The sequence below is a fragment of the Podarcis pityusensis genome (assembly GCF_964106645.2).
Source record: "Podarcis pityusensis genome assembly, chromosome: 5".
Classification (NCBI taxonomy): Eukaryota; Metazoa; Chordata; class Lepidosauria; order Squamata; family Lacertidae; genus Podarcis; species Podarcis pityusensis.
The window spans coordinates 35,442,987-35,469,645 of record NC_138032.1 but is presented as its reverse complement, the minus strand read 5'-3'; the positions used below and the strand labels follow the sequence as shown (position 1 = coordinate 35,469,645).

The window sequence follows — 26,659 nt, the reverse complement described above, 5'->3', positions numbered from 1 at the left end:
TTCAGCTTCCGTTTCCGAGGGGGGAGGCGTTTGCCCGAACACCTTCCTCCATGAGAGCCTCGCGCCGGAGAGGAAACTTCGCAAGATGAGGGGCGCGCAGCTGGGGCGCTTCTGCGCGCAGGTAGGGAGGAGTCTTGGCGGCAGGGCTTGGCTGGGCCGGTAGAGCTCTGGCCCCGAGGCGACGCGCCCTCGCGGGAAACCCAGGCCCACCAGCACCAGCTTCTTCGCCGCCCCGTGGCGGATGTGCGAGAGACTCCCAGCTTCACGGTGGGAGACAGCCTAGACGGAGTGGAGCCCAAGCGTTACCTCTGCGCGTTGAGCCTCGCGTTCGTGGTAGCAGGCCGACACGCGAGATACACGCGTGTTCTTGTGCCTGCAGCCTGGCTCGTTCCTGCCCTTGCAGAGGCTTTTCTGGCACGGCTCTCATTAGAGTCCGTGGCGCTTTGCCCACTTCTCTTTCCAAACGCCTCTTTAGAATTATTATTATTATTATTTTATTTATTATACATTTGCTTATTGTATACCGCCTTTCCTCTGACAGAGACTCAAGGTGGCTTACAGAACAGCTAAATGTTGATTGGCAAGTAAAGAGGGGGGAAAGTGCATAAAAGAATAATTTCTTGGATGCAAAGATCCAAGTTTGGGGCAAGTACTGTTTGGTGAGAGAACCCCAGCAGAGATCCCAAAATATGCAGCAAATATGATAGGAATTGTAGTCCAGCAACGTCTGGGGGGAACAATGGTTTCCCACCCCTGAAGTAAATAACAGCACTTTAATCACTGAATCATTGCAACAAGGGTGTATAGTAAGTTGGTATTGGTACCCCCATGTTACCTGTGGGGGTAGGATGGCAGCAAGAGAGAACAGTTTGCCTGAAAGGGCTTCTAGTCAATTAATGGCAACTTAGAGGGTCCGCCTTTCCTTTTCTGGTTGTGTGTTTTGGTTTGTTTGTGTTGTTTGAAATTTGATGTTTATGTTATTATAAGCTTAAGCTTCCAAGTAAACTTGGTGAAAAAAGATGGGACGTACAAGCTTTTAAATGGATAAGTAATAGATTAGTTTTCACTGTTATACCCTCCTAAGGTATGCTTAGTGTTTCGTATGTGAATGGCTATCCTTAACTTACCGTATTTTTTGCACCATAACACTCACTTTTTTCCTCCTAAAAAGTAAGGGGAAATGTCGGTGCGTGTTATGGAGGGAATGCCTACGGGTGGCATGCCTATGGATTTTCCTCCTCTAAAAACTACGTGCGTGTTATGGTCGGGTGCGTGTTATAGAGCGAAAAATACGGTAATTGGTAGAAGTAAGTTCCACCAAGTAAAATAGGACTTACTCCCAGGTATATACATCCATAGTATTTTCTTAATTTGGAAAAAATGGCCATGTCTTTAACAATACAGTAGTTAATATAGTTTAGAATTGCCAGTCTGTAAGTATGAATTGGAGGTGCTGGAAACTACCTTTTTAAACCATCTTCAGCTAACATTGTTGTAAATGGATTAAAATACATTTAGTCCGCACTGTGATTTTGAGAGCATACTACTTTAGGGGATAGTGAGAGCTGCTTTGAAACTGGTGCTTTGCAAGTGTTGGCTAACAAATGATCTGAGATGGATCAGCAGTGTAAGATTTGTTACTTATACTTATTACTTATACCAGACCGGATTGAGTTTTGTATATAGTAATCCATGACCCCTTTTATGATTATAAATCAATATTATTATTTGTCTTCATGGTGCTTGTGGGCATCACTGTAATGCAAACACTGACAGAGTAAATGACCACCATGGACTCATACTACTAGTCTGATGGCTTGAAAAACTTGTTAGAATGACTGTGTGGTTTCATTTTTGCAAGGATGCTTTGGTCCCCTAGTTCTGATGCCTAAAGTTTTCTGAACAACACAATACAGTGGTACCTCTGGATGCGAACAGCATCCGTTCCGGAGCCCCGTTCGCATCCTGAAGTGAACGCAACCCACTTCTGCGCATGCGTGACATCATTTTGAGCATCTGTGCAGAAGCGAGCGGCGAAAACCGGAAGTAACGTGTTCCATTACTTCTGGGTCGCCGCGGAGTGCAACCCAAAAATGCTGAACCTGAAGTAACTTTAACCCGAGGTATGACTGTAATTTATAATATATTAAAATTTGTTGTCTGTTCCTTTAGGTCTTGCAGAAACACAAATTTGTCCCCTTTGCCTGTCACTCTATCCAATTGTCTTATCTGAAGGCATCACCACTTGCCCTTCTATGCTCTCTTCAACACCTGGGCTGCAGATTGACTGGCACCAGTTCTTCTGGACAAAGTGAAGCAAATGTGTCCCATGGAAGCAGTAAAACAGACACCAATGAAGCCTCTCAGAAGCTTCTAGAGACTCTTGCTACTTCCCAAGTAGAGCCAGAGAGACCAGCTGATTCAGATCTCCTGAAGCTGGGGAAGGTGGCAGATCCATTCTTGGACATGGGGCTAAGCCCTGCTCAGATAACACACTTGTTCAGCTTGCAGCCATATGCACCTCCTCAGCTCAGGTTGGCTGTAGTTTCAGAGCTCCTTCTTCTGGGTTTAAGCACAGACGCCACACTAAATGTCTTACAGAAGAGCCCTGAATTGCTGGGAATGTCATCAAAGCATATAAAGGACCGTGCAGATCTGCTGAGGAGGCTGGCGTTCAAGGAAGGTAATGCTTTCTCTGTGCTATGCAATGAGTGGAACATCTGTACTGAATTTTGTGCTGTGGGCCATACTGGATTTTTGTAACCCTGTTTGGGGCCTGTAAGCATTATCTTTAACTCTTCTGGTGGGCATTATATGGAATAAATGGCAGAAAATCTGATCTCTAGGAAAGGGTGCAAATTAAGTTGCACATGCAGTGATAGGAACCATGGCTCCATTACGTTGATAGAAATATATGTTCATCAATCACTTTATACATCACAGATTTAGGTGGTCTTTTAAAGAAGATTAGATTCAGCTGTGAAAGTTTGGCCCACAATTGTAGGTGGAATGTAAAGGGCAAATCTGCATCTCCAGGTGCTCCCAGATGCTACAAATACAGCAGAAAAGGGAAAGTTTGAAACTGAATTGCAGATTTTAAAAGTGCTTGCATGATAAAACTTGGGTTAGAAAAGGATGTAAAAGCATAATTTTTCCTTTCAGGCTTTCTTCTAGTCCTCCAAATTTGTTTTATGTGAAAAAGTTGTATTTCTCCATCTAAAGAATTCCTTCTGTATTGTTAATCATTGTTTCATTTCCTTTTTCATTTGCTCCTCAGCGTTTCCTTTATTCCTGCATTGTGCAGTTGCAGTACATACACATGCAAATGCACAAAGTTCTGCAAAATAATGAGCCAGACATATACTCTGGAAACATTTTTAGCCTGGAGGACTGGGTGGCTGTATGTATAACAGGTACACAGGGAGTACTGAGGAGCAAACCAAAAAAGTAAGCCTAGGGTATGATTGTTTATGTCTTTTTCCTCTTTATTTTAACAGTGGGCCTTAACCATATGGCAGTTCATTTCCCAAGAATTTTTACCTTGCCACAAAAGAGAATTGAGGTCGTAGAGAATCTCCTCAAAGAAAAATGCCTTTTCTCTGTGCAGCAGATATCAAAAATTCTGCAAACATGCCCAAATATTTTGCTGGAGGAGCTAGGCGATGTGGAATACAAATTCCAGGTAAAGTATGCTGCATTATATTTTCAGAAATTCATAATAGACAGTTTCTATATATCAAATATATAGTGTCAGTGCACATTCCCAGAGTGGATTAGCTGGTAGGCTTCCAGTCACAGTAGATCCCACTCACAGATCTTGCAAAGACCAAATATATGCTTTAGCAGGGAGTTTCCATATAACTCATTTTTTAGGGCTTTAAAAATAAGATCTTTTCTTTCCCCTCTTCCAAATACTGATATAGATAATAGAAGCTAGAATAAACTTTGCTTTTGTGCTTCCTATTCCATTGATTTGTTTCTAGAATATCTCATGTGGGCCCTGAGAAATGTAACATTTGACTTTCCTCTGCTATCTTATGGACATGCTTTTGAATTTATTGCATTAAAGGCTGTGACTTCATATTTTTGGGTCACATCAAGCAACAGTTGTTTGCTTGCACAACATAAGCCTGTTTGTGCAATGACATTTCAGGTTTTCCCCTCCTCCTGCAGCTCCCATGCACCCTGGGATCTGTTTGACCCACTCAAGATCTGGGAGGGGTTGCTGGGCTGCAAGGGGAAGAAACCATTTTGCAGACGCACACCCCTCCATGCTGTGCTGTATCTCACTCTTAGTTTTGTATGGAATTTCTCTGGATGGCTACTCTTGTCTCAACCTTTGTTGCCACAACTGCTTCTTAAGGACTTCAGGTGTTTTTCCAGTTTTAGGAGGGAAACATTATGGAATCCAATGGCACTGGTGTTAGTGAACTAGTAACCTCCTTGATTTGACTATAAAGGCAGGAAAAGAGGCACAGTAGAGAAGCAAAGGTAAAGATCCCGAAACACGTTTAGCCAAATAATAAACCCTTTCCATCCCTTGGTTCACAGTCTAGTATCGAATATTGATAATAGCTTATTCAAAGTTTGATTCCTTCTTCTTTTTCTCAGTTTGCTTATTTCAGGATGGGGATTAAACACAGAGAAATCGTGAATTCTGGTTTCTTCCAAGCATCACTGGCTGAGATAAAAAACCGGGTTATTTTCTTGGAGCGGTTGGGACTCTTTCAAACTCCTGACAAGAAAGGACAGACCCAGGTTGTCAACCCCAAACTGAAAAGCATAATCAGAGCTTCTGAAAGTGACTTTATAGAAAAAATGGCCTGTTCCTCATTGGAAGAGTATAATATATTTAAGAAATTGCTAACCCGTGAAGAAGAACGAAGACGGAAAGAGGAGGAAGCGGCAGAGAAAAACGATCTCTCAGATTCAGAGAGTGATGGCGAAGGGTCTGATTCAGACTAAGCACATAAAATTTAAAAATCTCTGAAGTTTGGTACTGGTATAATCTTGTTTACGTCTAGAATTGGGGAATGAAAATGCATCAGTTGTGTAAAAATGAGAGGTGGTGGTCAATAAGGGTAAAGTCTACTCAGCAGCTGTGTAAAGGCAATGGAACCCAAAATGTTTGTGATCTCCTGTCATTACTTTGGCTTGTTGCTTTAGAACCACTGCACATTTTGAGAATCGTGGGGTAAGCTTGAGGTGAGAGTTCTCAAGATGGACTGAGGAATTCCTCTACATCAGGGTCTCTCCATCTGTTAATGACTCCTAACTCCCCAGCCAACAAGGTCATGGATTATGGAAGTCTAAGAACATGTGAAGAGCCACAGGTTACCCACCTCTACTCTAGAGGATAAGAATGCACTTCTTTTTAAGAATGGCAACAATTTTGTTTTTCTCTGAGGGACTTGAAAAAGGCAGTGCTAGGGATGGATTGTCAAGGAAGATGAAATGCAGACTGTGGAATAAAAAGTCAGATGTTGTTCTCAGAACAGAGAAGTAGCTGTTGTGGGTTCTGTGAAGCAAAACATAGATAACGATTTATGGGAGAGGAAATGTGGGCCTAGGTGCAGTTTGTAAGTAGAAATTTCATGCTCAGGATAGCAAACAGGTTTTGCTGGTTGTTGGTGGCTGACAACTGCTAAAATTGTTGGTAAAGGAACAGGATTTTGGTAGCCAACTGGCGTCCTCACGTATTCTTAAAGAAAGCAGACTAGCTTTTAAATAAATTGTATTTTAATCTAAAATGCAAAACAAAATAACTTTGACAGAATAAAATCTTTTTTAGTTTATTGCTGCATTATATATGCCTCAATCTGGCTATAAAATACTGACTTGATACAGACTGTTCTACTTTAGACTGTGCCTGGGGGGGAAACCAGTGTTGCTGTGCGGCAGACAAGAAACCGGCTTTGAAGACCTCTCACTATCTTTGTCAATTTACTGGGCCTGGAAAAATGTGCTATTTAGCTGACGGGATCACTAACCCTTTCCCTCCCCCACCCCCTTTTTTGCACCTTGGAAGCTGTATTTTTAACAGTGAGATTGCCTTCATGCGCCCTCAAGCCAATTAAACTGAAGCAGTTGGGATTTAAGTGCTTGTAAGTAAGACCAGAGACAAAACGTTGTAGCACGTGGAGTGCTTCTGTTCAGTATTCCACCTCTTCATTCCAATTCTCCCCTCCCATCAACATTGTGTGGCCTCATGGCTGTTTTGGGGTTCTGTCCATTTTTAGTCGCCGTCCCCCCATATGATTTTATTTTTGTACTTTTGCAAACCATGAAGTCCCCCCCCCCCCCAAAGCCTGGTGCTGTTTTGGCTACATAAGCTGCTCACAACCTGAACATCAGAAACAGGGCATGATAAATTCTCTACTTGCTAATGAAACATGAAAATGCATATTTTCTCAATGCCTAGGTTCATTGTGGCAGTACATGATTGGCTGCTCAGACAAATCAGTGCTTAAAATGCTAGAAAAGCTTAAAATGTAGTTTTAACACTACTCCGACAATGCAGTCTGTGGTCCTTTGGTGTTGTGTCTACTCCTGCCAATCTATACAAGCTAGGCCTTCTTAAAAGTTCTCCTTTTCTTCTACTGCTCTTGAAGAAGCCTTCCCTGAATGAGAAATCCAGATTTCTATTTCTTTTCATAAAACAGGGCAAATTACAGAACATCCAACTAAAATGCTGCAATTTGCAATGGAGAGAGTTTGGAGATCTTGTATTAGTCATATTAAGTATATGATTTTCTCTTCAGCCCATGCCTTTTGAGAAGGTCTGTAGTGAAAAATGCAATTTCTGTGGGGAGGGGGATCCTTTAGCTAATACTGCTGCAAAACTTATGTAAATAATTGGAATAAACCTAAATGTTTATTGGTTCCAGTGAGTCCTTCTCGTAGAGGCTATCCTTTTGTGATAGCTGTGGAAAGGGCCTTTTCCTGCTGGGAATGGTTAGTGCTATCTTTTGCTGAAGAAACTATATTTACAACTCTTTAAGGCTGCCAGGATTAGCTTTCTAGGGAACAAGGCTGCTCCCTCCCCTTTTTTTTTCTTTTTTGCACTTGCCGAATGGGCTGCTAGAGAGCTACCAGCACTTACAGGAATAATAATAGGTAAACTGTAATTGAACCTCTGGCTGTATTAATTTATAAAATATACAGTGTATGTATATTAAACACAATTTTATATTTAGTCATACAAACTCGCAAATCTAGGAAATATTGAGGCTCCTTGAGTAGCTGGCCATTCTTGGGAGCTGTAGCAATTGAACATCTGGGAAGAAGGAAGAAATGCTCTGCTATTTTTCCTCCATTGGCATCACAATCCTGACTTAAACAGGAAAGCATTCTATTTACCCTTCATAGAGTGGTTAGAAGGGTTTTCAACTTTTTTAATTATTAAGGCATGGCATTTTCTAATCACTTTATGGAATAGCATGTCCACAGGCTGAATAACTAAAAGCCTGTTTGATCTGTTGTTGAAAATGGATATAGACTCCTAGCTTCTGCAGCCCTTTCCCCACTGCACTAGAATAAATTTTGAAATGCAAGTAATTTGTTAGCAATAAAAAAGGCACAGCAGTAGCTGGCTGTCAGATTTCTTGCTTTTCATTAACTAATCTTGCAAAGGGAAAAACAAAGGAAAAGAACCTAGTGTTTTTTAAACGAGACACTGTTTGCAAATGGGAGTATTTTAGACTTGTGATTAGCTTTGGACATCAAATTTTATGCCAGGGAGGTTCTCCTTTTGGTTATAATCCAGAACATTTGTTTCAGGGCTTGTTTTTCTTTTAAGGTAGTCCAGTGGCCACAGATTATGTAACCAGTATCTCCATCACTGGTGAAACTTTAGGCTCTGCCCTTGCGGCAAGTGGCCCATAATAGACTTCAATCCTGAGAGAGACTTTTCTAACATGTCACTCATCTTGTATAAATTCAGGTGCTATGAAGAAAGGTAAGCGGACCCTTATAATCCTGCCAAAGAGAGAGGGATATGGCTATTTGGTGAACACCTCCTGAACAAGGCAAAGGAAGAAAAGTCCATAGATCTTGCTGGAGGGTCTCTCCTTTTTTCCAATCCAGTTAGAAGAAATGTTGAGTGTTCTGGAACCTACAAAGGAAAAATAAAACACGACAGCTAGCACTTAGATTATGTGCGCATGCATAAAACATAGGTACAAAGATTCTTTTCTTCCTCCATTTCACTGCTAAAAAGTTTATTTCACTTGTGTTAAAAAGTTAACAAGCAGATTTACTGCTTATTCATATTTACACTGAACTCTTTAGTAAAATGTCAAAGTTCCACTGGTGAGCAGATCCTTGATATTCCTACAGCAAGGAGAATCCTGGTGAGGAATTCTGTTGGTATAGCTTTGGGATCCATTAATGAATTTTTTTTATGGAGGGTAGAGAGACATAGTCTCACTGAAAGAGCTTTGAAAGAAATACTGCTTTCAATGAGCAGAATCAAAGAACGCTAAAGGCTGCTTCTGACATTTCATTCCTCAGCATGTGTAGGGAAGCAGGCAGAAAACTGGTTGACAATTATCTTTGTAATGTAGAAAGATCAGACTTAAGTGCCAGATATGTATAAACACTCTTGAGGTGAAATTTTCTGAGATTGTCACTTTGTTATGTCTGAGCCTTCTGGTGCTAAAGATGCTCAGCATCTGCTTGGAATAAAAGATCAGGGTGCGGTTTTCTTTATCTCACTTATACCTTTCATGAAATCTACTGTGGTAGTCAATAATCACTGCCACTTTTCCTTTAGTAGCAAGCTACCTACCCATCAATATTTTGAAGTTTTCTGGCAGCAAAGAGACTGCTCCACCATAGATGGAGCAAGATCCAGTTGCTCAGCCCTGCTCACCTCAGTAGGCCTGTGACCTTGTGACACCAAGGAAAAATAAAGAATGCTGGGGGCGGGGGGGGGGGGAGCAGAATGTTGCCTGAAGATTCCTGTCACCAAGTTATATTTTTATTATATGTGCAAATCTTTCATAAGCTACTTTGAGAGCCTCTTGGGACACTTTAAATAAACAAATCAATCTACATAAATAAAGCATTTGTTCACCATTATGATGCAGTTAGAGAACACCCACAATATCCTCAGCTGTGGGAACTTTTCAAAAGGAATTTGCTACAAGTAGGATAAAGGATATGCCCCACCAAGCGAGCCTCTAGATAACTTGTTCCTTACAAGACCCCTAACTCTAGCAGGGCTGGGGAAGCTATGGTCCTCTGCTATTGTTAAGACTTCAGCTCCCATCAGCTCCAGCCAGCAAGGTCAATGCTCAGTGATGGGAGTTTTAGCCAACTACTGAAGAGCCACAGATTCCTCAACCCTGTTCTGTGGTTCATCCAGCACAGAGGTGTATGGAGCCCTCATTCCCTATATTTTCCTGCAAAGATACTTACTATATGGCTTCAGTGTCTGTTACTTTGTTTTCTGAAACAAACAAGAGAACGTTAAATCTATAAAACATTCCAACATACTCTTCTTGTTCTGAATGCTACTTTGCTCCAGCAGCATGTTGGGCAATGGCAGCAGAATTAAAGTAGCAATAATACTGACTGAGTAAATGATCACAGATTTAAACACTCCAGCGGTCTAAACAACCCATAAGTTAACATCAAGATGAGATGGTTGCTGCTAACCTAAACCATCAGTAATGTCAGAAATCGGGAGTTGGATATTGCATTCCAAGGGTTTCCCCCACAGCTATGACTTCCCACAAAGCCACCAACATTCCTTTACCTGCTGTGTGCCTTATTTGAAACAGTGCTCTCACAGCTCTCCTTGTAGCAGACATCCTGGTGCACTTTGTAGATCCTCTTGTATCTACCACAACAGCAAATGCAAGTTAAGAGTAGGAATGATGAAAAGTCTGCTTGGCCACAATTGAATAGTATGTTGGTTGTGAACCTCTCACATAGCTTGGACCTCCCTAATTTCCACCAACATTCCTACTTTGACAGAGAAACCTCCAGCACTAAATGGACATTTGTATATCCTCAAGTTCCTATCTTCCTCCAAGTGCCCGCCCCTCCAAAACCACCGGCAGCCAAATTATGAGTTCCTCACCATTCCCTGAGCTGCTCACCATTTGCATCATTCATGATCTATCACATCTTAGAAGTTGCACAGCAATCACATTCTGCAACCATTTGTGTATGTCTGCACTACAAACTTCAGTTGGCTTACTGTCTGTGTTTATTCCTGCCTCCTCTCTAGGATCTTAGAAACCATTTTTTTTATAGAACAGGGAATATTTAATTCACAAAATTCTTTGTATTTTCAGATGTTCATGTACTTTTAAGTTATATTCCTGGGTATGGGGATTAATAGCAGGACAACAAAAATGGAATGTACAAGGCCCTATCTATCAAAATGGGACTGACAGCTAATTTGATCTCTGAATTAATGTTCTGTGAGACAGTACTTACAGATAATGACAGACACCTCCTTCCCAGACTGGAAAGGATTTGGTTTCTGAGTAAAGCCGAGTACAAGACTGAGGCACCTTCTTGCAGGCTGAAGAGAGAAATTGGCATGGTTAGGGAAGGAGGGAGGACTATAATAAGCACAGAGAGATATTTCAAGTCCAATTTCTAAGCATTGTTAAATGTTCCTATTATTCAAAGGTGGGTTGACTTAGAACTAATGCCTTCTAAATACATTCCTGCCCCAAGTGCTGGTGAGTGAAGGGAGATAAGGAGACTCATTAAACCAACAGTTTGGAAGGAGAGAGCACTATATTCCCATAACCAAAGAAATCTTGATGTCTTCAGTAAGCGCCAGAAGTTCAACAGGGAAGAGGCCTCTCTCAGCTAAACTGGAAGGGAGCTCCATAAAACTGGGCCCTCCATCCTGAACACATGCCTCCTTGTAGATACAAGCTGTGCATCTGAGCCACAGGGGACCACTAACAGCGACCCCTTCAAAGACCTCAGTGATCAAGCAGGAATCTAAGGGATCAGGCAGTCCCTGAGTTACCCTACACTCAAGTTGCTAAGGGACTTGTAAATTAATAACGAACCTCGAAACTGTTCCCAGTATCCTATGGACAGCCAGCCCAACCTTTTGAGCACTGAAGTTATCTGCTTGCAGTGGTCTCTCCTCGTCAACATAAAGAGTATAAGAATAGCCAACTAGAAACCAGGGAGCATAAGAGTACTCTCCCATCCTTTGGTTTCCAGCAACTGGTATTCAGAAGCATTGCTGTCTCTAGCTGTGGAGGTACAGCATAGCCATCATGCCTAGTAGCATAGCTGCCAACTCCCTGGGTGCCTGAGCACCCACAAAATTCCCCATGAAGGGGCTGGGCACCCACATATTTTGGTGCCAGGGTCATTCATGCTGCATGGCACCCACGGCCCTGGGCACCCACGGCACGGGAGCCAAGCTGACACTCCTGTCTAGCAGCCACTGATAGCCCTCTCCTCCATGAATTTGTCTAGTTCTCTTTTACAGCTATCCAAGTTGGTGGCCATCACTGCCTCCTGGGGGAGCAAGCTCTGTCGTTTGACTATGCACTGCACGAAGTGTTTTCTTTTATCAACAGCCTGGGTGCAGCGTTTTGCACTAGCTAGAGCCTCCAGAATAGGCCCAAGGTAGTGCATTGTGATAATTGAGCTTTGATGTTACCATTGCATGAGTTACTGTGGCCTGACTAACCCTGTCCACAAACAGCTGTAGCTGTCATGCCAGCTGCAGCTGGTAAAAGGCACTCCTAGCCACTGAGGCAACCAGAGCATCCAGACAAAGATGGACCCAGAAGCACCCCAAAACTCTTCTTTCTGAGGGAACTCTATCCAGAATAGGCAACTGGCCGGTCTCCCAGATACAGGAACCACCAACCCACAGTGCCTTTGTATGGCATACACACTGGGAAAATGGGGGTTGCCCACTTGGCTGCAGAGTGTAAAGTCCGGAATCAGAGTTGCTCTTCTACTTGCAGTAGAGCAGGAACAACTGGGTGCTACTAATATTCACATGTTTTTAGTTGTTTTTTAAATTTTAACTTTTCTATTTTTAACTGTATTATTTTATCACTTCACCGTTTGATGCCCTGGGCTCCTTTAGGAGGAAGGTCAAGATTGACTAAACAATTAAAAATCATCCACATCTGGAAGCACCCATAGTATCATACCATTAGGAGAGTCCAGAGAAGCCTGTATTGTTCTTAACTCACCTAGTTCACATTGTCTGCCCTTGAATCCAGGATTGCAATCGCAGTGATAAGACTCTGGGCCAGCAACACAGGTCCCCCCGTTTTGGCAGAAGTTTATGGAACAGTTCTGCTTGCCACCTGGTGATGAAAGGGATGATAATAATAATAATAATAATAATAATAATAATAATAATAGTAGTATTTATATCCTGCCCTCCCCGGCCAGGGCCAGGCTCAGGGCGGCTAACACCAAATATTATATAAATTACAATAAATAAATTACAAATATAAATTGCAATAAAACGTAATAGAGAAGAACAACAACAAACAATTAAAATACAGCTTAAAAATGCAGCCTCATTTTAGTAGTAGCCCATAAATCAAGACCATAAAGGGAGATATTCACCCGAGCCAGCTATCCATGCTGGTCCTACATGGGCCAGCAAAAAAGCCAAGGGAAAATTATTATGGCTGCATAAAGGAAGATATCCTGGAATTTGCACTCAACAGTTAAAGCATGCATCAATAGTACTTCCAGGCAACAGGCAGAGTATGTTAGGAAGGAAAATGGGAGCTAGCATTCAGATTTGAGAGTAGGTGAATCAAAGGCAAGTTGCTTAGCTTTCTTCACAGTTACTTGCAAGTATGTCTGTCCTGTGTACAGGAGTGAGCCATGGGATCCTGCAGGGGCTGGGAAACTCCTCGGATGGTTCATTATTATGTCAAATCTTTAGGTGAGGGTGGGAATTGTCAACTGCAATCATTTACTGTAGCCAACCATGCAAGTGCCCAAGCTGGGATCATGAGTTAGTCCAAGCCAGAGAACAACCTTGTATATGACTAGTTTGCCCACATGCTAGTTGGAAAAAAGCAGGAGTAAAAAAAAGTGTTTGAGAAAGTAAAAAGTCATTTGCGTGCACACACACTTCTATTGTTTTTTTTAAACAATACAAACTTGTTTGCTAGAGGTAAAAAGTGCAATGTAATGTACACATCAAAAGGAACAATCCCTAGTTCTTAGTTACTGGAAAGATTCTCCCCTTGCTCCAGCTAAAACTTAGGACTGTCTGTGAAGTGTCCCCAAGATAACTTGTCACCTAAGAGACAATTTTCTTGCAGAAAAAAACAGTATTCAAGAAGTGCACTTTATTGTTAATGACAAATACATGTGCACATCCTTACATGTGTCTCTAGTAAAACAGAGGCTTATTACAGTTTAACAGGCCTTGCATAATTTTATCTTGCTGTTCCTTTCTATATCCCTGTGAACGTCACTACTGATCAGACATGGCCTGTTGTTGTTCACTTTGTTAGTGTAGTTTATGGTCCACATGACATCCCATCAGGGTATATACAGAGACCAATACTCAATCCCAGTGCATATCGTTCAGGATTACACATACAGCAGCAAGATATCCTCCTTTAACCTCCTTAGTGTTATGCCTACAAAAATGTTCAAGACAATATATATATATTTGGATTGAGTAGTAGTAAGATCATGGTCCACTGTTCAATTCACAAGAGCCTGCTCATCAGTGAGATCCTATCAAAGAACACTAGACTAGACTGACTGGTGGCTTAAGTAGCAGTGAGAGTATATGACAAATAATAAAAAGGAGAGAAGTTCTATCTCTAGCTGGGCTCATCCAGCAATTACTATTTCTTTAGAACAAGAGAGTAATCCTAATTATTATCACAACAAAGCTATTTCCCCCTAAAGCAATAAGTGCCTGTTCCTTGAGGTGTTTCTCCGGTGGAAGGTGGATGGCAACCCATTTGTGGAATTCCCCTGTTGCAAACATTGTTATTCTTTTGGTGCCAGGCAAAGATGCTATCCCAGGCTTTTAAGTGTATTTTCATTTTTAGCGGACTTATATTTTATTTGTGCGTTTTATTTGTGTGGCCTTGTACCATCTTTGACTTCTGGATTATTCCAGAGATGCTCGTTATCTCTTTAAACTTACTTTCCCTCTTGCTGTTCTCAGGTTCTGAGAGGTGCAGTGCCTGGCTGACCTGTTTGGTTGATTCCTCCCCATTTTCTTCCACTTTCATGGGAGCCTCAGGTTCTAAAAAAGGAAGCCAACAATACCTTAGCCTGAGGATTAGTGCACCGCTAGGAGACAAAGAATACAAGTAGGGAGGATGAAGGGCACTTACGTGTTCTCACAGTGACAGATCTACTGGGCAAGTTGCTGAATTTAGTGGTGATCCTCCCTCTGCCATCCACTAGCTCTGTAAACCTTTAAAAAGAAAAACACTTGGACATTCCCATACAGTGTCAGCTGAACTGACACACTCCGATTTCAGCACCTCATGAGTCACAATGTGTAATCTGTTTCGTTTTGCATGGCAACTGAGCCCCATTCTTTACCTAGGTGCTTGTGAGGGTTCCCCAGGGGCATTGTGATCAGCAAGCAGACGCAGTTCTGGCAGGAACGCCGGGGGGACCCGGTTTCTCAGCACACGGGGATGCCCTGTTTGGCTCCAGCGCCTTTCTGGGGTGCCATCCTTCTGCACTGCAGACCAGAGAATATCATGTTTTACTGGGACTGGGTTAATCATGCCAGCTTTAATACAGCTACACCAACTCCTTCTCCAGGTACAATTTAGGGTACTTCTATTGACCTATAAAGCCTTAAATGGCTTAGGACCCAAGGACCTCAGGGACTGCCTCTTTCCACTTGAACCTGCCCACATAATAAGATCTTCCTTGGAGGCCCCTCTCCAGCTGAATCTCCCACTCCCTTAAAAAATGTTTACAGCAGTGGTTGTGTAGCTATGATTAGGCTTTGGTGCGGTGGTGGTGGTAGTTTTATTTCTCAATGACCCTGCTCCCACACCAACAAAATAGCAGACAGCACAGTACTGTGGGAATGGGTTAAGTCCTCTGAAGGTCACAATTCTAATTGGATTCAGTCCTCTTCCTTGGCTGATTTTTTGTTGAAAAACCACAATTTACTTGCTCTCTTAATATCTGCAAGGATATTAAATTCAAAATGAGCAAAAGCAAGGGGGGTGTTAAAGAGGACCTTTCTAATTTTGTAATTAATTGTTTCTTGCTCACTCACATATCCCCAGGGCAGCAGCATGTAAAATGGATATTCTCTGCTCTTGCTTAGAAAATTCCTCATCACAGAGAACATTATCTTTTGCTGTAGATGGATCTCTCTCTCTCCCTCTCATGATATGATGGTATGTTGAATATACATGCTGACATCCTAAGAGGCTAGGGCCCACATAATGTCATATTACAAAAGAAACAAAAGGCTTGCAGGAAGCTATGAACATGGGGAATGGGAGGCTGGACTTACAGGCCGTAATGTACAGGTGGGCAGGCTCGCTAGTTACTTGTCCTTGATCTGTGTTTTGAACAGCCATCACTGATAAGCGATATCTTTGACCTGGGTTCAGGTCACGCACTGTGTAGGAAGATAGCTTCCCATTGGGCACGTAGCGGCTCTTCACACTTTGACTGGTGGTGACATTGATGATGTAACCTTCCACTGTGCCAACCAGGGGCTGGTCCCAGACCATCTGAACAGATGTGGCTGTGACTCTGGATGCCGTGAGGTTTCTAGGAGGAAGAGGTCCTGTTCAGGGAGAAGGAGGAAGAGCAATGTGGAATTCCTTTCAATTGCACTTTATTCTTCTTATCCACTGGGCAGTTGAAACAAGGGCAGGGAGCCCTTGGAGGCAAAACTGTTCTCTTCCCACCATGCTTTCTCAAATGGTTAAACAAAAGTGCCCTCTTACCCTGCTGCAAGCCTCTGGGTGGCTCAGTTGTTATTTGGCCATTGGGATTCTACCAGGAAACAGGCATTGCGTTCCCAGAGAAGAAAGAGAAACTGTTCAGAGACATGGGGGCAAAGGAGGGACTGTCATAGGCACTATCCAAAGGATTCCTGTAACAGCTCTGCAGAGAGAAAAAAACCCTCTACCCTAGAACTGCTAGTTGCACTTGCAAAAGGAAGTTTCCAGATTTAGCAGGTACCTCCTTAAAGCGCTTCAAAAATCTAGCAAAAAAAGTTTGATAGTTGCAGTTGTGCAATATTAAATATAAAATGGACATATACACACATGGAAAAGAGCTTTTCAGTTATTCTGAACATATATTAATGAAAAGTAGTATGGTACATAGCCTTATAGGAGTTTGTTGTTAAATAGGACTCTTGTACCTGACTCTCCCTTAAGCATTTTGAGCTCCAACTCTGAACCTAATGCTCAGGCCAAGTACGATTCACCACAGGGGGAAAAGTGCTTTTAAAAAGTTGGTTAGTGGGCAATAAAGGTGGGGTGGCAAGAAGCAAGTCGGGGAATTTTCTATCAAACTCACGTGTCCACACGTAGACGGGTGCAGTAGCAAAGCTCTCAGTGGGATGGTCTTCTGCACTGAGGCCACTCAAGGTCCACATGTGAATAAGATACTTCTGCCCTGGCTGAAGGTCCCTGTTGGAAGATTAGATACGCTGGGTAAGTCTCAGTCAGATGCTATGATTTGGGAACAAAGAACAAGCTTATTGACTGCTGCTGAGTCAGAGACTTGCATAAACTACCCACTCAGATAGAAATGTGAACAAATATCTACTGCACACAGAGAGCTGTTGAATGCATGAGGCAAATACCTGAAAGCAATGTCAATTCCAAATTCCTTTCCGTCCCATCTGAGCCTCAAATTCTTTCTAATTGAAGAGTCTCAAGTTATACCTCGGAGCTTAGGGCAATGAAACAAGCTGGGAGATGGCTTGAACGTGAGTGGAAGAAAACCCCGGTGAGGGCTCATCATCTAGCCTAACAGTAGCAGTGAAGGCAGCAAAGTAGCCATATATTGCTGCCTCCACTGCATCCTCACTATGCCATCTGGCAGAGCTTTTCCAGATAGTACAGTCTGGCCCAAAGGAAGTAGCAGAACCGACAGTAGCTCACTGTGACTTGTTTGCAAAGCATTTTGAGGATAAAATCAATTGACTCCGCTGTTAGAACAGATGAATCTCAAGAGGTGTCCAGAGTACAGTCTAGTCTTGTTATGGTGAATGTGTTTCATGTGGTAAGGCTTAAGGATCTGGACAAGGTGTGTGGATCCATCAGGGTGACCACTTGTACTCTGGACCCTTGTCCCTCTTGGCTGATAAAAAAAGTAGCAGCTGCCTGCGCCAGAGAGGTGATTAATGCCTCCTTGCAAAAGGGGGTCCCTGCCTGCTTGAAGGTGGCCATGATAAAATCTTAAGTCATTACTGACCAGTTGCCACTCTCCCTTTCTTGGTTAAGGTTATTGAGCAGGTGGTCACAGACCTGATCCAGGTGCTTTTGGAGGAAACTGATTTTCTAGATCCAGTTCAATCGGGGTTTAGGCCTGGTTTTGGCACAGAAACTGCTTGGTCACCCTTTTTGATTATTACCTCTGGCAAGAGAGAGACGGTGTCCCTGTTAATTTCTCCTTGACCTCTCAGTTGCTTTCAATACCATCAACCATGGTAACCTTCTGGAGCAGCTGCCTGAATTGGTGGCACTACTTTGCAGTGGTTCTGGTCCTACTTTGATGATAATTTCCAGAGGATGATGTTGGGGGAGTGCTCTTCAGCCCCATGGAGCCTTTAATGTGGGGTTCCTCAGGGTTCAATTTTATCCCCCATGCTGCTTAACATCTACATGGAATTGTTGAGTGGGGTCACCTGATGCTTTGAAGTATATTGTCAAACAAAACTCTACTTCTCCTTTACATCTGTATATGTGGATGTGCTGGACTGTGGTCTTGCCTTGATTCAGATAAGACTGAGGCACTGTTAGTGGGCATTTCCCTAGACCAAATGGATGGGAAGTGGCATGATCTTGACGTAGTTACATATTCTCTGAAGGAGCAGTTATATAACTTGGGGGTACTTCTGGATTCATTGCTGTCGCTTGTGGATCAGGTAGCCTTGGTGGTGCGGAGTGCCCTCCACCAGCTTGGTAGCACAGCTGCACCCCTATCTGGACAGGGATAGCCTAAATTCTGTTGTCTATGCTCTGGCAACCTCTAGGTTAGATTACTACAACACATTATACATGGGGCAGCTTCTGAAAACGGTTTGGAAACTTCAGCTGGTGCAAAATTCAGCAGCCAGGTTGCTCAGCAGGGAAGACTGTTTGAGCATTAATAACACCAATCCTGGCTTGATTGCATGGGCTGCCGATTAGTTTCCAGGCCTAATTCAAAGTGCTGCTTTTGACCTATAAAGCCTTAAATAGCTCAGGACCACAATGGAAACCAAGGGAAGGGAGAGTGCTCTTGTACTCAGTCCTGCTTGTAGGTTTCCCACAGGCATCTGGTTGGCCACTGTGAGAACAGGACGCTGGGCTAGATAGGCCAATGGCCGAATCCAGCAGAGTCCTCTAATGTTCTTCATTGCCTCCCAGCACCACTGAATGACTAAGTAACAAGCCACCACCTGACCTACTTTCATTCACCATCACCTCCCTCCCTCCACCCCCAGAAAGTCTCTTGCTTCTTGCTCACCAGAATGTGTATTTTGTCATTGTATTGTTTAACTCCACAGCACGATCCTCCACATCATCCGGTTGCCGTATGGACACCCGCACCTTGCTGACCGTGGCGTACTTGAGCCTGTGGAGAGCCCATTGCACAGTAATGGTTGTGGCAGTCACATTGGCAATTTCAAATCCCTCCACTGGGTGAGGTCCTGGCAGGATGAGAGAGGGGAAACGCAGGAGGCGGTTACGACTCACCCCACTTGACAGGGACACACTCACTTGATCCTTGCGGGTGAGCCCTGCCCCGCTGGAGGCCTCCTTCTCATCTCAGTAGTTTCCTACAGAAGAAAAGGGTCAGTCTGGGCTTTCTGGCAGGACTTCTAAAGCAGAGGGCTCCCTCCCTTACTGGGAGTATAGGACATGGCATCTTGCAACCTCATGGGACCCTTCTTTGCATTCAAGGGTCACCCATAAGACACCATATGGCACAGTCACTTAGTAAAGTTGGTGTTCGTAGTGGTTAGTGTTAAAGGTAGGGCCTGGGAGACCATGGTTCAAATCCCGACTCAGCCATAAAGCTCACTAGGTGATAGAACCATAGAGTTGATGTTGGACCAGTCATAGTTTCTTCAGGTTGCTGTGAGTATAAAATGGAGGAGAACCATGCATGCCACCTTGAGCTCCTTAGCCCACATGGATGGCAATGCCTAGGAAGGGTGAGTTATGCTTCCCATGCAGCAGAGTCCAATACAGCTAATCCCTACCTAAAAGAGCTTTAATGCCAAATCACACACAGGATTAGCATAGCCAGGATAAACCTACAATTTATAGAAACCACAGAATGCCCCAGACATCAAGGTAGGCTCTCTCAGCACACACTGCCACCATACGTATTCAAAGCATGATTTCTTCTATTTACAGGCTCCATATAACCTCATAGTGGTGAGGGAGATGAAGGGCTTGCTATGTATGAACCATGTACAGCGTTTGGCTTGTTCTTGACTGGTAACAGCAAGATGTTCCTGTGAATACGCTAAGTGATTTGTCAAACTGAGATCTGCCGATGTGGTGTTAACCAGCTGATTGCCCAAGAGCATTAAAAAAAAGCTTGATGGTATAAATCTGTGAACTAAGGCTCTGTCCAGATGGGCAGCTTCCTGTGTGGCCAACTTAATGCTGTAGGACTAAAGCAGAAGTGAGTAGGAAAGTAGTTAAAAGCAAAGGGTGGTAATTAGTATGGGAGTAACACACATCATATGCATGCAAATATCCACAAGCTATAGAAGGAGTTAGAAGGCTACAGAGGATTGCATATGGCAAATCTGCAGCACTGTTTCCTATAAATTATCTGTGCACCAGGATTCAGTCAGTGTCACTCAACCAATCCTGCTAGTTCCATCATGTGAAACAGTACAATCCCCATCCCATCAAGGTTGACAAAGTGGCATAACTGACATGGGGGAGAAACTACACTTGCATATGGAAATGCCTAAAGTAATGGATTGTTACAGGCTAAACTGATGATGGACAACTACCAGTGAAGCCTTTTCCATATAATTCTTAAAGGATTACAAAGCAGCAAAAGTCTCTGATGGTGAATGATGGGAGACTCTCAGCTCCCTCAACAGTTCATGGGATATACATGTTACAGTAAGGGGGTTTTAAGCAGGCTTCCTCAACCTCGGCCCTCCTGATGTTTTGAGACCACAATTCCCATCATCCCTGACCACTGGTCCTGCTAGCTAGGGATCATGGGAGTTGTAGGCCAAAAACATCTGGAGGGCTGAGGTTGAGGAAGCCTGGTTTTAAGCATAATGTGTGCTCTGTATTAAAGGCCTCCAACTTCAGCTGGTTGACAAGAAATATGTACAGCACAATAGAAGAAGAGATTGGCGCAATGGTCTATGTGGTCCTTTCGAAACAGTGAGCATCACTAACAATTTCAGAGTAAAATAATAACAGTTATGCAATAAATCTACCCTCAGGGTGGTTTCTTTCTGGCTTTATCAGTTCATGCCCTTGAGGCAGAGATATTTTCCCTCCTCTAGGAAAAAAAGTCTATTGTTTGCGACATCTCTCAGGGCAGTTTCATTACCTAACATAAAATTTCTGCTTCACCTCTCCTTTTGCTTTTAATCATTATCTTGTTGCAGGTTATAAGAGTATAAAATCCTCTTCTTTCATCAGGTTTCAATATGCTGTCTTTCAGTTTTACTGAATGCTCCTTGCATGTTTTGTTAAAGTCTAGAGAGGCATTGGTGCGGGGGGGGGCATTCAGTAAAATTGAAAGGGGGGGGAGGGGAGAGAGAGTACAAGCAGATCTTCCCCAAGATCATTTGTCATTTTGTTGGCATCTGTTTTCCCTACCAAAAAAAGAAATTCAATCATACTCTCTGATTAGATGGAATTTCCCTTGCCCGCCAGGACTCCACTTTGAGCAAACATACATTCCAAACGAGCATCACTGTTAAATACAGGAATTATTCACTGTTGTGATTCCACTATATTTTTTATTCCTTTTCTTAGAAATTCTATGCTTAAAAAAAGATAAATAAAAAAAGCCAGCTATTACATATAGTTCAGAGACCACTACTGATGGCTTAGCGAAGAAAGCTAGGCATAGAGTGCTATCAAGGAACAAGCACTTTAACACCTTGTTGCGGGCATTTCAAACACCACTAGAAAAACCCAAATACCCACCATCTATCAGTGGTCTGAAGATCTTATGTCCATTTTGACATCTGAACGTATCTTATAATCAACAACCTCATTTGGACACCAATTTCAATAGCTTATATAAATGCATACAGTGGTACCTCGCAAGACGAATGCCTCGCAAGACGAGAAACGTGCAAGACAAAAGAGTTTTCCGTTTTTTGAGTCATTCCGCAAGACGAATTTCCCTATGGGCTTGCTTCGCAAGACGAAATGTCTTGCGAGTTCTTGCGAGTTTGTTTCCTTTTTCTTAAAGCCGCTAAGCCGTTAATAGCCGCTAAGCCGCTAATAGCCGTGCTTCGCAAGACGAAAAAGCCGCAAGACGAAGAGACTCGCGGAACGGATTAATTTCGTCTTGCGAGGCACCACTGTATGTTTAAATAAGTCTGATGCATCATTCTTAACTTTTTAATGGATTGTTGGATTCTTCATGTTAATGGGAATGGATATTGCAATTCCCCCTTCGTTTTTTTCTCCTTCCTTTTACAATATTTGCTATGCACCTAAAGCAAAATCCAAGCAATTTAGCCTCTTCTGGACTCTATTACATCATTATACTTAAAGGATTAGTAGACACTGAGAAACAAGATGTTCTTCTACAAATGTTTCTCGAGTGACAATTGTGTGGGGTGTGGCAATTGTTTTGTTTCGGAGATGCAACTTCCACTACGTATTTCTTTTTAACAGCAACTTTTACTTCTATAGATGCCACTGCAGGAGAACAAGTACCGGGGGTGGAGGAGTGGAAATTCATGGGTGCAGGCCAATGTTTTTGTGTTTTGAATATATAAACTTAATTTGTTGTGTGACAGCAATGACACCGGATTGGTAGGGAAGAAACTCCTCTTATAAACAAGACATTGTGCTCTGTTGTTCCATATCGCTTGGGAAACGTGCTGTGTGCCTCTATGGGTCTGAAAGAGACCTGCAAACACAGTTGCCTCACTGCTGGAGCCAGGCATTTCTGCACCCACCACTCTATCCCGCTGAATGAGCTACTCACTAGTACGAGTGACGAGCATGACGGGCCTGCTGATATCATTCTTGTTGTTCGATTTGCGTTTGACTGAAAAGACAGAAATATTGTAGGCTTTGCCGGAGGCTAGTGCCCGCAAATGGTGGGCAGCACGGCTTCGGTCCACATAATCAGTCCAGCGGTAAGAGCCGTCGAAGGATACGTACGTCACGGCGTAGCCATCAATCATTTGCTTGGCAGCCGGGTCCATGGGAGGGCGCCAAGAGATTGTCAGCCCTGTCTCCTCCACCTTTTCCACCTTTAATGACGTTGGTGGCAGCAGCTCTTCAGGGTGTCAATGCAAATGAAAGAAAAGGAAGCATAATACATGTTAACAAACAGAATTATTGCCCTCCCTCATCTCATTATTGTATTTTTTATACAAGAGGAAGCAGGTAAGGCAGCCTTCCCCAATCTTGGGTCTCCAGTTGCTGTTGGATTCCAACCCCCATCATTCCCACCCAGCGTGATCAAGAATGATGGGAACTGAAGTCCAATAATACCTGGGGACCCAAGGTTGGGGAATGCATAGTTTATGATTAATATAAACTTAATATATTAAGGCAAGACTGGCAGAATGCTAGCGTTAAACATGCTGTGTTTCAAATATGGAATTCTGAACTGCATTAACTTTCATAACTTTTTTGAGGGGATACTGAGTATGCAGATCTGCAAAGAGAATCCACATCACATGGTGCATTATGAGCACAACAGATGGGAATGTGCTCATCTACTTTGCCCCAGTGGGAACAAGTTCTTGATGAGCATTCATACTGGGTAGTAATGCTACAGCAAGGTTCTGTGGGCCCTTGGCTCCCATTAGTTTACTCATTTGACTCTTAAGATCTAGCACTGGATCCTTGAATGATATTCTCTTCTGGTTTCAGTTCAGTTCAACTGGACAAGAATCACCAAAGTAACCCAACTTTCAACAAACATATATGAAGCCCTTCACAGCTTGGGACCGGTTTACTTCTGGGATTGCCTTACACCATATATGCCCATTCAGCTGATTTGATCTGTGAAACTGGCAGTGTTAAGGTGCCATGTAATACTTGTTCTGCAATTGTAAGAAATTGGTCTTTTCATGTGGCATCACCTACTACACTTTAGAAATCCCTGACTATTGACATCTGGCAGGCACCTTCACTTTATTCTTTTCTTTTTGGTGCCTGATGAAAACATTTTTTGTTTAGAAAAAATAGAAGTTGCATGTTTAGACATATAGAAGTTGCATGTGTTTTAGTTCTTTTAAGCTGATGCTGATTTTAATCACCTTCTGAATAGGTTTGCTTTGCGTTTTGTAAAATACAATGTCGGTTTGAATGTTGTGTTTTTCTTCCTTTTCTTTTGTAGTTTACTACTGTTATTTGTAAAATATAAAAAGTGATGTTATTCATTTTGAAAAACTCAATTAAAAACCCCAACCTATTTTAAAAGGATTTTATTGCCTGCTATATGTCTACCATTTTCTGGGATCAGCATGGTTAGCAATGACTCTATTTCAGACAACTATGGAAATGGCTTTTTTACCTTTCTCACAGTTGTTGCCAGTATAGCCCACTTTGCAGGTACAGATGTGAGATCCGTTACTGGGCAGGCAGTAGCCTCTGCTCCCACAGGGGTTGGAGAAACAGGGGTCACTAGCTGGGGAAGAAGTGTAAAACGAACAGTTCAGAACAGTGGTTCTTCAATACAGTGCAGGCTCCCTTAGGAAAATATGTCAGGAGAGGATCAGACTAAATACTGCCCCCCCCATCTACCTTTCCTAAAAGGCTACTAAGAACCTTTGCATGTACTACGTGTGCTCCCATTCTATATCAGCTTACCTATTTCACAATGGTAGCCAAAGAAGCCCTCTGGGCAGACACACAGGTAGGAGCCACTGTAATTTTCGCAATCTCCTCCGTTCCGACAAGGGTTTGATTCACAGGCATCCACTTCTGGAGGGCATAAATACACTCACTCAGATATCTGTAGGAGGTGTCACATGGAATTAAGAGGATGACTCTGCATCTGGTGGAGAATCCCTTGCAAAGATGCCTGCTGTAGTACAGTGCATTAGCTCCACGTGAAAACCCTCCCTGGGGCCATCCATCTGCACAGTCTATTAATCTCCCCGGTAAATAAGAAATCAGCAGAAATTCAAGATAGATGGTGGCATGTTTCCTTAAGCCTGTCTAAGTGCTGCTTACATGCAGCACCAAACCATTTACTTCTGAGTTACAGAATTTCCTGTTCAAGATTTTGCATACCTCTTATTAAGACCATAGCCACTCACTACAGATGAGTTGCTTCCATGGGGAGACCTTGGCTGCGTACACCTATCTACAACATTAGCCACAATCTATATCTAAGTAAAGGTAAAGGGACCCCTGACCATTAGGTCCAGTCATGACCGACTCTGGGGTTGCGGTGCTCATCTCACTTTATTGGCCAAGGGAGCCGGCGTACAGCTTCTGGGTCATGTGGCCAGCATGACTAAGCCGCTTCTGGTGAACCAGAGCAGTGCATGGAAACGCCGTTTACCTTCCCGCTGGAGCGGTACCTATCTACTTGCACTTTGACGTGCTTTCGAACTGCTAGGTTGGCAGGAGCAGGGACTGAACAACGGGAGCTCACCCCGTCACGGGGATTCGAACCGCCGACCTTTTGATGGGCAAGTCCTAGGCTCTGTGGTTTAACCCACAGCGCAACCCACGTCCCTATCTATGCTGTATCTATTCTATCATGAAATGCAGCATTTGGATGTTTCCCCCGCAAGCCAGCTTTGATCCGAATTGAGGAAAAGAACAACCTTGCTATTTTTTAAAGTTGATAATGTGTACTAGCCAGCTAGTGCATGACACCATGCCATCTGAAACCTTCTGAGTTAGAAAGGTCTTTAAATAGCATTTTCTATGGGTTAGAGCAATGTTAACTTCCGTATGACTACTGTTATGTCCACATAGGCTGTGAGGCTCACACAGCCTATGGCAGCTGAATTGGTTAAAGAAAATAACTCAGGTTTTCCAAGAATAACCTCTTCCAAAGCTTTGCCTTTGAACCTGAACTGTTACCAATATTAAGAAATTTATACTAAAAGAAAGTGGGATATGTTAGTACCAGTGGAACAGATGGAGCAGTTTAAGGATATTTGGGAGATTCCAGTGATCTTGAATTGCTAGTAGGAAGTAGTGATAGAAGTTCCAAGAAGGGTCAACAGACTATTTACCCGTTTCACACTGAGTTCCAATGAAACCCTCAGGACAATGACAGGCAAAGGATCCTGGTCGATCTGTGCAGGTCCCACCATTCTTGCATGGATCAGACAGGCATTCATCAATCTCTGTAGAGAATGCAGAAGGGAGAGGGGGAGCAGTACAATGACTTCATCAGCACAACACTATCAAAGGTAGAAAACCAGCAGTAATGGGGTAGAAAGTGGAGAACTTTATGTTTTTCTTCCTCGTCTTAAACTCTGTTGTGGCAAAACAGTTTTAATTCTGCAAAAATAGTGGGGCAGGAAGAGGGGAGAAGCAAGATAATTTTAACTCTTGGCAGCTGTAGCTATATGATGGTGTAAGTGTTGTTTACAGTACATTAATTAATATTTATTTTTGCAAAGAGCAATGGGGTTGCAGGGAGGTTTGATGTCAAACATTTATACAGCAATTACTGTATTTTTCTGTGTATAAGACTAGTTTTTTTCTTTTAAAACCAAAAAAGTAGGTTTAAAATTGGGGCTCGTCTAATACACGGGTAGTGCTGAGGGGTGTTTTCTTAATTTGGAGTCCCCCAAAGTAGGGGGCATCTTATACATGGGGGCGTCTTATACAGTACTTCACCAAATGATGCTTTACAATTATCATTTCATTAACAGATATAGTCTTGCCTGGTAACAGCACACAGGATTCACCAAAAGGTCCCCAACACCAGGGTAAGAGGCTATTTTATTGTTGCTGGGAAGAAACCCTACAAAGGTAGCAGCTCTGCATAAAGCAGCTTTTAGGTGGGGATGGAAAAAGAGAAAGGGACACCCAGAACTCCTAACACTGCGTCCTAAGAAATGAACAGTCATATTTAAGAGCACATTAGCACTAATAATTGACCTTAGGAAGGGGATTTCCAAAGGCTATAGAGAATAATAAACCTCACATCTCACATCCTGTTTGCAAGCACAAATAAGAGTTTGTAAATGAAGCATTATGCAAGTTAAAAAGTACTTTAGAATTGATAGGAATGTATTATATGAATAAAGAAAATTAATAACTACTACATTATAAAAAATTGGTTAGTGAACCAA

The 26,659-nt window shown here is 42.8% G+C and overlaps 2 protein-coding genes across 4 annotated transcripts in view; one reads left to right on the top strand and one right to left on the bottom strand.

Moving 5' to 3' along the window:
• The first annotated feature begins 30 nt into the window (after positions 1 to 30).
• Positions 31 to 8,985, top strand: LOC308477745 (transcription termination factor 4, mitochondrial-like). 2 transcript variants are annotated; one of them, XM_081006593.1, is made up of 5 exons: positions 31 to 121; positions 2,173 to 2,683; positions 3,498 to 3,682; positions 4,612 to 4,965; positions 7,943 to 8,985. In XM_081006593.1, exons 1-4 carry the CDS (start codon positions 86 to 88, stop codon positions 4,963 to 4,965), a joined length of 1,086 nt encoding a protein of 361 aa, XP_080862719.1. In that variant the 5' UTR covers positions 31 to 85; the 3' UTR covers positions 7,943 to 8,985. The 2 variants fall into 2 exon arrangements, with proteins under 2 accessions (XP_080862719.1, XP_080862718.1); XM_081006592.1 differs by lacking the exon at positions 7,943 to 8,985 and having other exon boundaries at positions 4,612 to 5,795.
• The window catches only part of LOC308477743 (sushi, nidogen and EGF-like domain-containing protein 1), a 72,665-nt gene continuing 51,727 nt past the window's right edge, over positions 5,722 to 26,659 (bottom strand). For both annotated transcript variants that reach the window (XM_081006589.1, XM_081006590.1), the window contains 15 exons: positions 25,589 to 25,702; positions 24,204 to 24,317; positions 23,908 to 24,021; positions 22,363 to 22,659; positions 18,670 to 18,853; positions 16,510 to 16,622; positions 15,488 to 15,766; positions 14,548 to 14,692; positions 14,334 to 14,416; positions 14,141 to 14,242; positions 12,198 to 12,314; positions 10,450 to 10,537; positions 9,761 to 9,844; positions 9,421 to 9,451; positions 5,722 to 8,113 (listed from right to left, as the gene is read on the bottom strand). In XM_081006589.1, coding sequence (XP_080862715.1) covers positions 9,430 to 9,451; positions 9,761 to 9,844; positions 10,450 to 10,537; positions 12,198 to 12,314; positions 14,141 to 14,242; positions 14,334 to 14,416; positions 14,548 to 14,692; positions 15,488 to 15,766; positions 16,510 to 16,622; positions 18,670 to 18,853; positions 22,363 to 22,659; positions 23,908 to 24,021; positions 24,204 to 24,317; positions 25,589 to 25,702 — 1,856 coding nt within the window. In that variant the 3' untranslated portion in view covers positions 5,722 to 8,113; positions 9,421 to 9,429. The remainder of the gene's footprint in view (positions 8,114 to 9,420; positions 9,452 to 9,760; positions 9,845 to 10,449; positions 10,538 to 12,197; positions 12,315 to 14,140; positions 14,243 to 14,333; positions 14,417 to 14,547; positions 14,693 to 15,487; positions 15,767 to 16,509; positions 16,623 to 18,669; positions 18,854 to 22,362; positions 22,660 to 23,907; positions 24,022 to 24,203; positions 24,318 to 25,588; positions 25,703 to 26,659) is intronic.

Bases quoted from the DNA above. Each gene is read 5' to 3' on its own strand.
- LOC308477745 (XM_081006593.1), top strand. From the start codon at position 86: ATGAGGGGCGCGCAGCTGGGGCGCTTCTGCGCGCAG. The intron at 2,684-3,497 runs GTAATGCTTTCT...TTATTTTAACAG, and splicing joins GAGGCTGGCGTTCAAGGAAG to TGGGCCTTAACCATATGGCA. The intron at 3,683-4,611 runs GTAAAGTATGCT...TCTTTTTCTCAG, and splicing joins ATGTGGAATACAAATTCCAG to TTTGCTTATTTCAGGATGGG.